The sequence below is a fragment of the Dioscorea cayenensis genome, chromosome 15 (genome assembly GCF_009730915.1).
Source record: "Dioscorea cayenensis subsp. rotundata cultivar TDr96_F1 chromosome 15, TDr96_F1_v2_PseudoChromosome.rev07_lg8_w22 25.fasta, whole genome shotgun sequence".
Lineage (NCBI taxonomy): Eukaryota > Viridiplantae > Streptophyta > Magnoliopsida > Dioscoreales > Dioscoreaceae > Dioscorea > Dioscorea cayenensis.
The window spans coordinates 7,366,755-7,377,195 of NC_052485.1; the positions used below are offsets into that span (position 1 = coordinate 7,366,755).

Genomic DNA, 10,441 nt, shown 5'->3' on the forward strand with positions numbered 1-10,441 from the left:
TAAAAAAATCATTTTTGTTTATGTTTATAAGTTTTATAAATCATTATTATTTGTTTGTTTTTGTTATACTCTACATCAAAAAAAAAAAAAATTATAATATGTATAAACGATTCTTTAAATTTAGGTTATATTTTTTAAAATAAGATAATCACACATCACCTATTTAGTATTTATTAATGTTTGTTGTCAGTGTTATAATATAATAATTGTTGCTTTATGTGTGTTGCCAGATGTTTTTGTTCAGTTTAAATTTGTTTGCGAGTCGTCTATAGTTTTAGTAATGGATTCCCTTATTATTGTAATTTTTTTTTTATCTTTAATGTGTGTGATTTATCTATTTTTAAAAATAATAGTAAAAATAAAATAAAAGTAAATAAACATTCCATTGGATGGCAATATTAATACAAAGATTTGGCATAGTCTGATTTTTAAAGAGTAAAACAACAAACTTTTAGTACTTAATAACAACAACATTATACCTCTTGTGTTTGCTTCTCAAGTAACATTCACTTTATTAAATATATATATATATATATATATAACATTATACTGTGATCAAAACACCCTAAACAAAACATTCTGGTTTCCATTCTTCAACTTAATTCTGCAACCAAGACAAGGTCTTGAATCTCAAGCTGATGTGGGAAGTGGTGTATTTGCATGCTTCCAGCCAAATGATTCATCAAACTCATAACTCCTGGAGCCCGCGACTTCTTCAACAGGAATTAAATCGGAAATTTCTCTCAAGTCATCCTCTGTCAGCTTCACTTGTAATGCTCCAATGTTACTATCCAGGTTCTTGATTTTAGTTGTTGCTGAAATCATAAGAAACAAGCAATGAAAGAAAAAAAGTTATGAATAAGAAATATTTATATTAGAAATTCATCAAATGCTTACCAGGGATTGGAACAACATCATTCCCTTGATGGAGAACCCAAGACAGAGCTAGTTGAGCAGTGCTGCATTCATGTTTCTTAGCCAAATTCTCAACTCTCACATACAGTGCTTTGTTCTTCTCCAAGTTCTCAGAACTATACCTTGGGTGTGGAAGCTAGAATTTATTGGCAAACGTTCATTTAGCTAATTATTAAACTAAGGAGAATAACAGCTCTGATATCAAATTACTTATATAATTATGTATATACATACGCTGTGTTCATGAACACTTTCTGAAACTCCTTTGCCACCAAAAAATCCCCGGCCAAGTGGACTGTATGATACTATTCCAATTCCAAGTTCTCTGCATAACAAAGAGAAATTCATGTTACAAATCTCAAACACTAAAAGAAGAAAGTCTTTGAACTTGATTTGGACCTGCAAAGTGGGACAATTTCATCTTCAATATCACGAGACCACAAAGACCATTCCATTTGAACTGCAGAAATGGGATGCACTGCATGAGCACGCCTGATTGTATGAGGGCTGGCTTCTGATAAACCAATATACCTCACTTTCCCCTCTTCCACCAACTTCTTCAATTCTCCAATCTATACAAACATGATTGTGAATATAACTGTATATGATCATGAGTAATTCATGTTCTTGACTCTTGATTCCCTCACACACACACACATGTATATAAAGAGACTAGATACTCACAGTTTCCTCAATAGGAACAGTCTGATCAACCCTATGCTGATAATACAAATCAATGTAGTCAACTTGAAGTCTCTTGAGACTGGCCTCACAAGAAGCCCTCACATACTCTGGCTTCCCATTAACCCCCATACCTCTTTCATCAAGACCACAAACGCCAAATTTTGTTGCCAATTGGATCTTCTCTCTTGGCAACTCCTTCAATGCCTACAAGTACCAAATTTTTCTCACTTTTTTCTTTTAAATAATGAACCTAATCACTTTAAATAACTAAGACTTGCCTTGCCAATCAAGATCTCATTAGTATAAGGTCCATAAACATCAGCGGTGTCAAAGAAGGTGATCCCTTGATTGAATACATACTTAAGGAAGGCTATCCCTTCTTCTTCTGGTAGAGGCTTGTTGTATACTCCACTCAGTGTCAAACATCCAAAACCCAGCTTGGAAACCTGGCAATTCATGCATGTTAATCACAGTATTATCAACAACATCAACATGAGATGAAACTGTTTACACACACACACAGAGTGACAAAGAAACAGAGAAAGACCTCTAGTCCTTGTGTTCCCAGTTTTACTCTGGGCATCTGGCACTGATTGTTCTTTTCCATTGCTTCCCACTATGCACTTGAAGATGAACATGTTGAATTTATAAAGGTCAAAAATAGAGCCAATCAAAATGAAGCTTCTTGGATAGAAAGCACAGATATTTTGGTAAAGAAATCAATAACATCAATGAGATCTTCTTCTAGTGAGATCAGTGCTTTCGTAAGCGTTTGAAGAGACATGTCATTGAGAAAGTTTTGGTTTAATCACTGAAAACTCCTCCCTTGTAGACAGTGGCGGACCTAGGAATTTAGTTCAGCCCGGACTTAAATAAAAGTCAATATTCTCATATTCATCACCTTTTAATTTTTTGGCATTTTTAGCCCAACCAGGACCTCTCTTCAGTCCAACCACGATCAGTGGCAAAACCAAAACTCATCAGTAAAGGGGTTGAAGTCAACTACTATAATTGTGATGGATGTTTTGAACAATTTTTCAAACTTTATTTAAACTTAAAAAAAATTAGTAATTTTTAAATAAGAAAAAATTTTCAATGCCACATTATTAATTTAATTTTTTCTTGATTATTAAAAAAATCATAAAGTTTAGATCATTATTTTTGTTATATAATTTTTAAAATTTCCACAATTTTTTGAAAGAAAAACCTTGTTTTTAATTATTAAAATTATTAAAAACTTACAATTGCAAACTCTAGGATTTGAACCATGGTGGGCTCCTATCATTCAACTCCCATAAACCACTCAAGCACATACCCATTACATATTAGCTAAACACAAACAAAATATTATTAAACATTAATATTCATATAAAAAAATATTATTGGACACGGTTCTTCTAAAGTTTTCCGGCCGGCCAGCCCGGGCTTCAGCCCGGGCTGACCCCATGTGGGTCCGCCCCTGCTTGTAGATCTGCCTCAATATCCTCCATGTTTCTGGAAGAATTTTTTTATTATTATTATTATTATTTAATAAAAATGGATAAAAGCAGTACAGTCAAACATTGAATTTTGGAAGTTTATTTGGGTCTTAAATTAGTATCATTTCACCTGGGCCGTTAATGTGAAAACAAAATTTTTTTTGATATTTCGTTTGAAGAAAAGACAGTATAGACCTTCTGAACAAATATTATGTAATTTTAGTGATAAACAACAAGGTGTGCCACAACAATAATTTAGTGAAAATACACTTGACTCTAATATTAAAGTTCGAGGGTTTATTTTCTTCCTAATGCATGATTAGTGTTCATTAATAAAAAAATGTGTTATGTATTTTTTTATAAAAAATTAAAAAAATAACAAATATATATTTAATAATTGAAGATCATGTATTTACAATTTTTTAAGTCACATGCAGATGGAAATTTGTTCATAAAAAATCATTTCTTTATGCTGATTAAAATTAAAAATAAACCAAATATTTGGTTATTGGACTAGATTCTGCGGCTTAATATATGAGATTACAATAAATTACAACAAATAAGGAAGGATAGGATGAGAAGTACAAATTACAATAAATAAAGAAGAACAAGATATGAAGGTATAAGAGGTGGTAGAACATGCTTGAGAATTACAAGTGTACATTGACTAATTTGAGTTGTGTTGCTTTTCTTTTAATTTTTTAATAATTACGACAAATGCAATGATTAGAGGAGATTGATCGTTTGGCTATGCTCTCTCATTCAATGATACAAGGATTTGGCAGGGGACCTTTTATGTTATCTTGTGTATGAGAAAACTCCACCTCGCCACATAATGTACCCTTAGCCACTATGCATTGAATGAAATTTAAACCCCCTAATGGGGGCAAATGTTTTATCCATTGAACTAGCCTAATATTGACATTGACATTACTTTTAAATTTATCTTAATGTGAATAAAATAAATAGTTTGATTCTATTAATATTTAAATTTTATTAAAAATTGTTGCCAAATCATTTTGTTTCTGTAATTTGGTGTTTTCTTAACTTTGTTACATGTTCAATAATTTAAAATATTAGAGAATATTGCTCGAGTCTCTTTAAAAACAATGAATTACTAATATGCTCAAATATATATATATATATTTATATTTATGAATTTTATTTAGATTGATATACAAAATAAAAAACTAGAAGTTGTTGGACGATCAATTCCTAGGCCATGAGTACGCCCTGATGTATATAGTGCTTGTCACTTTCAAAAAAAAAATGAAAAATTACTTAAGCAAATATATTTTTCAATAGTAGCATATTGAAAAATCGTCATGAGAAATAGTATTTTGAATACTTCATACCATCTGGTGGACGAGTGAAAAAAACAATGGAATCGCTGCTTGAAGACTTCTTAGGTCGCACTGGTGGTGGCGTGCATGAAAAGAGATTCCAAAACCACAATTTAGTGCATATGGCTTCTAAAGACTCTTTTCTTCACCGCGGCATAGCGGTGGCGTGCAAGAAAGGAGATCCCACAACCACAACGAAGTCCAGATGGATTCCAAAGACTCTTCTCTTCGCCACGGGCACTTGAGACCGGGTGTTTCTTATACCAAAGCATCGAGCCCTCCCTCTGTTCACACTTATGGCAACCCCCCTCCCCAACTGAGTTCAAGACCATCACCACCGTTTTCCTGTCTACAACCACAAGTGTACTCTCGCCCGCTGCTAGACTCCAAGTTAGAATAGGTGGAGGTTCATCACCAAAGAAATCCAAACTCGAGAGCATCATCACCCCAAAAGACAGGAAGGCTAATTGGACTTAGGCCTTGTTTGAATTGGCTTACAAAAAAAAGTGCTTTTTTTAGTTTGGTAGAAGGACTTTTAGAAAAAGTGCTTCTTAGAGTAAGTTAAGTGTTTCTCTATATTTTATGTTTGGATTAAATAAATGCAGAAGTACTTTTATAACCTTTAAATAGCTTCTCATAAGTGTTTTTTTCCAAAAGCACCACATGACTAGTTTCTAGAAAAAAACACTTTTTCAGTTTTTTTATCAGCTTCTACTTTTATAGAAAAGCCAATACAAACAACTTTTTATGAACCCAGAAGTGTTTAACTTATAAAAAATCACTTCTATATTTTCCAAAAGCTAATCTAAACAGGCCCTTAAGAGACAATGCTCACCAGTGGACAAGAACAACTACATGAAATACATGCGTCTCCATCATCATGCATTTGAGTGTAGCCACTTTCTCATTTGCCAAATGTGTGGGAGTTCATGCCATATTGAGTTCAACTGTCCTTTGCCCTCAGACAATCCAACATCCACCATGCAACATAGATGCATAAGAACTCATACTAGGGCACAACGTAACGTTGCTTCAATGAAGACGGATGCCGATGGTAAGAAGAAAGACCCCGAAGTTCATGAGAAGCCTCCAATAACAACAAGATTAGCCATTTCACTTCCTCTCACGCTGGAGATTATTAACATGCAGAAAGAACTGAAGAAGGGCATGGCAATGAACATCATTGTGGGTCAGACAAGTAAAAATTCTTTGGAGATTGCTTTTTCCAGAAATTTTCAACCTCACCGGTGTAGTAGTGGTCTCATTTAGAGGGAACTCCTTTCTCTTTTTGTTTCCCAACGAGGTGGAAGTAAAAAAAAAACGAGAAGCTCGGCACAATAGCATTGCATTCAAAGCACGGACCATGTTCTAGCCCTTTTTCCCCTTGAACTCTGAAGGTGGGTTTAATAGGAAAGGCATCTAGCTACGGCACATAGGTTGCGGTATGAAATTTACCTCTCCATTGCTGGATCTGGTAGATCGTCGCTAAGATTCTGAAGTAGGTCGGGGATCTTATCGCCATTTCAAGGAATTGAAGAATGCCCTCAGAGATTCTCAGTACTTTAGTTCAACTCTGGAGTCGAGTTCAACTGCCGCATGAGGTGGAACTTATTATTGGGATGAGAAAATTCATGGTGTTGATCATGGATTCTCATGCACTGACACTGGTCTTCAAGGCAAGCACTAGGCAGATATCTTTCGGTAGCCTGACCACCAATTTCGGAGAATGAAGATGGTCCCTTGCATCCTCGGTTCTCACATAAGGTACCAAGCAAAGATAAAGGGGAATGAGTGGCACCATAGAACGTCGATAAGCAAAGTACGTGCACTACAATGGAGGATACTAACTCTTGTAGAAACCGTGACCATCATTCCAGTGAAACTAGTGGTGTATCCCGGGTTTATTTAGAAACCCGATGATTTCGCTGGTCCAAAGGATGGTACATTGAGACCTGCAAGTGCTATTGCAGCAGTTTCCGATCTGTCCCATGGCTTGTGTGAGGAACATAGGATAGTGTACAGTGATGTCGTAGCCCCATTGGCCTAAGTTGACATTTTGAAAAGGCTAGTTTAAATGAAAATTCCATTCAACATTTTGAAAAGGCTCCAAGTATCACCTTGGTTGAAGCAATCAAAGCCACATTTGGTATTACAACCCAACCAACTCAGTCAAATGCTTCTACCTTGCAACAAAAAGATACATCCAAATCTTCTTTAAGGGCATCCCTACCAGCTCCAACCTCTTCTAAACCGGTTCTGTAATACCCTAAACCTTGGATACCTATAAGAAATTATATTTAGGGTATTATCACAGTTGCAGTAAGATTTTCTTGCAAAGCAGTTTTGTTGAGAAACCTAAGTGGAAAGCTCAAGGACCTAAGTTTGAAAGTTTATAGAAATTTTAAATTCACAAGTAATAAAAAGGTTTGATCTAAAGTGTTTCCAGAAACCAAGGACTGAAAAGTAAGTTTGCAGGGATTTTTTTGAAACACTATTTCATGATACAGGGACCGTTGATGATTTTTTAGGGATCTTTTTGTAAAAAATTTTATTTTCAAGGACTGAAAGTGAATTTTGGTAGACATTAAGGTAAAGAGATAAGTTAAAGAGAAAAGAAGGTTTTGGATAAGATGAAGCTTTCTTCTTCATCAAAGGGCTTCTTAACCGGTGAGAAAAGAAAGAGAGAATATAGAAGAGGGAAAAAAAAAATTTGGAGATTTAAGGAGAGAAGAAGCTTGGTGCTTGATGGAGGGGAGGATAGGATGAAGCATTCTTTGGTAAGAATTTTGGTGGTTTATTTATTCATATACTTGGAGGTATGTGTGTGTATTTTGGATTGGAAAATCTCATTTTTCTTGGAAAAGAGAAAGGGTTTGATGATGGAAATGATAAATTGTTGTTAGTAATGAGTGTCGCTTCAATTTTGTTTGGAAAAATATGTATATTTGAGTGAGCTTTTGCATGGAATGGAGGATGAATTTTTGGGTTTACTACTGAAGCAACCAGAATTAGGGTTTGTTTTGATTAATCAAGTTGATGATGATGATGATGATGATTAAGTGGATGATGATGATGATGATGATGATGATGATTAAGATGGTGATGATAATGGGTGGAGGTTAAGTGGTTGGGCTTAGCCAAATTGGTTGACTTGGGCATGATCAAATCAAGTGAAGTGGACCTGATTTGAATTAGTCAATTTCATTCAATTGGGTTGGAATTGGGTTTGGCTAGCCAGGTTGAAATAGGTTGGGTTCATTTGGGTCTGAATGAGAGTAAAGAATTAGTTTGGTGCAACCAATTGAGGATTGATTTGGTTTGGACTCAATGTGTAATTGAGTTGGGTTGAATTTAGCTTAAGTTGGTTGCAATTGATTTGGGTTTGGTTCAAACTTTTGGCTAATGGCTTTGGAGTGACCAAATTCAAAGAGAATTTGGTTTAGTTGAACCAAGATGGTTCAAGAGATTTGGTATAACAATTGAACTTGGTTCAGTGAAATTGAGGTTGACTCAGGTTAAATTAGAATGGTCTAGCCCAAATTGAGTTGGTTTAAGTGCAATTGGAGACTAGTTTGATTACGTAAAGTTAGGTTTGAACCAATAAAGAGTCAGTTATTGGTTTCCTGTAATTTTTTTTTTGTTCAATTTCGTCATTAGCCTGCATTTTATTTATTTTATTTCTGTTCTCCTATTAGGTGTTGTTCAGGCTTGGGAGAGAGTTCCAGGTCTCGCAAGAAACCCAAGGGAGACCAAGTGAGTTGGTAGTGGCTATTATTTTAAAATGATTAGTTAATTGCTCCTATTTTGAAACAAGTGCTTAATGGCTAGTATTTTGAAATAATTGTTCAATTATTTCATTATATTATATTTAATAATTTATATACTTATATTTATTTGCCGTTGTTGTGCCATGACAATCGTACTGATACATTTAGTTTTATATAATTATACATAGTTTCAACTGTAGAAAATACATGTATATATGTTTTAATTACTCATTTCAAGTATTTATTTTAATGGTTATGTGTAACTTGACTTTGAGATGATTTGTGAAATTATGTGTGCATATTAAAATGAATTTACCGACAATGCTTGCGAAATTGGTTTTCATTCTTGGTATAGGAATAGTATCATGGATCTGGACTTGGCAGATATTATACATGTATTGTATTGTGGATCTTTTACAGACTTTAATGGTGATGGCGAACTTTAGTCTGACACTGCAGTGGGGATCCCATGATCCGACCTGATGAGAGATGGCATGGTCAACCCTGAGTTTATCTTGGTAAAGAGGTGCGTGGAGCGATTGACAGGGGGTTCTTTTATGTGAGAAACCCGGGGTCACCACACGGGGATCTCAATGGCCAACGTCAGGGTTATGAATACCTTGATGGCTCTCAACCTAGTTGTGACGGCGACTAAGTTGAGGAGTGTTTTTAGGCCAGTGATTTGAGATTTATTTTACAGTTCAGTTGTGTAAAACATGTTATTTTGGATTGTGATGAGGGGGCGAAGCCCAGCTGTCACTCTTAGGAGGACAGTCTCACAAAAAATTATATTTCCTTGGAAAAGAGATTTGATGATGATTCATGATGAATTTATGTTTTAAAAGGTCTTTAAAGTTGTGTTTTGCCAAAATTCTGGTATTTGGGAAAGTTGGGAAATTATTAGAGAAATTGATCTTTATATACTTTATATACGCTATATTTAATTATTTGAAATTATTGAGCCACTATCGACCAACTGAAATATGTTACACTTGCAGGAGCAAGACCCTACTAGATTGCCTGTGCGAGTATAGAGCTAGTCAGGGTTGAGTCCAAGATTGAAGTGGGTTTTTTTTCTTTCTATGTGTTGGTGTCGTGATCCTATAGCAGTTGTACCCGCAAATTGGAGTAATTATGTTTGTTGTATTCTTGTATTTAAACTAGTAGTTTGTTTAAAGGTTGTTAATTGTGATCTGTAAGCCTGATTTGTTTTTTCAGGGGTGTTAGTTTTCCGGTTAAAATGAATTTTTAACTGGTGGGTGCCATATTTACCTCGGTAAAAAGGTGTGGGTGTGACAGGTTCTCTCTCAAGCAAACATGAATGAGCCTAACAAGGAATCATGCCCAACTTTGGGATCTAAACCCACTAGGACTCATGGCCACAAGGATGCTTCTATTGGTGCCAATCATAATATTGATTGTATTTTAACTAGTTCTCATTTGCAATTGGAAGCTATTAATTCTCCTTACACTCATGCTAATCAGATATTAATCAAACATGATTTTAGCACGCTTATCTCAGAATCCTTAGCTTTCGTTCCAACTCTAACCCAACCAGGTGATAAGAACTTGAACCCAAAGTTGGAAGAGTTTAGGCCCAATTCAAGACATGATAAAGAGGCAGAGCCCACCTTTTTAAGCCCACACTATCCCATTTCAAGTCATTCTAATGCTTCAGAGCCCAAGCCCAGCATAGATCATCTCCTAAGCTTCTTTTATGATGCTTTAAAGCCATCTCTTGGTTTGGATCTCCCCCCATGATGCACATGGCATTTTTTCCATAGAGCTTGGGTGATTGTCCCTAAGGAAAATTCAAGCCAAATTAACATCTATTTGAATCCGGGATTAGAAGACTTGGATTTGTTTGCAAATCTAGAAAATTTGGACTTTAATGAGCAACTAAGTGAGCCTACTAAGAAGAAGATTTGTAGCATGAAGGAGCAATCTGACCAACTTTCTCAAGATGAAAAAGATTTTGGTAGGGACGATCAAAGTATGATTTTACAATCAGAATCAATAAGTTGTTTCAGAAGGATGTAGGAGACCAAGTAAACAGTCAACAAAAGTCTCCTTTACTTGACAAGGGCATTGGACAAGTAACCTGCAAAAGTGAACGCCAGAAAAAACCTTCATCCAGATGGAATGAGGAAGCTAGGTTGCTTCACCACCACCTCAGTCAACTAAGGAAAAAGGATCCGCCAACCAATCACCAAAAGGTATAAGTTCTAACCCTCTTTTAATTTCTAATTGGTCA

The 10,441-nt window shown here is 35.3% G+C and overlaps 1 protein-coding gene across 1 annotated transcript; it reads right to left on the reverse strand.

Annotated features, from left to right (window-relative positions):
• Nucleotides 1–487: 487 nt before the first annotated feature.
• Nucleotides 488–2,208, reverse strand: LOC120276934 (probable aldo-keto reductase 1). Its single transcript, XM_039283676.1, has 7 exons — nucleotides 2,147–2,208; nucleotides 1,878–2,045; nucleotides 1,600–1,803; nucleotides 1,315–1,487; nucleotides 1,150–1,240; nucleotides 898–1,051; nucleotides 488–815 (listed from the first exon to the last, which is right to left on the reverse strand). Exons 1-7 carry the CDS (start codon nucleotides 2,204–2,206, stop codon nucleotides 631–633), a joined length of 1,035 nt encoding a protein of 344 aa, XP_039139610.1. The 5' UTR covers nucleotides 2,207–2,208; the 3' UTR covers nucleotides 488–630.
• Nucleotides 2,209–10,441: the final 8,233 nt, after the last annotated feature.

Coding starts and splice junctions, on each gene's coding strand:
- LOC120276934 (XM_039283676.1), bottom strand. CDS start 2,206: ATGGAAAAGAACAATCAGTGCCAGATGCCCAGAGTAAAACTGGGAACA. Junction 2,046..2,146: donor TGGGAACACAAGGACTAGAG/GTCTTTCTCTGT, acceptor ATGAATTGCCAG/GTTTCCAAGCTGGGTTTTGG. Junction 816..897: donor TGATGTTGTTCCAATCCCTG/GTAAGCATTTGA, acceptor TTATGATTTCAG/CAACAACTAAAATCAAGAAC.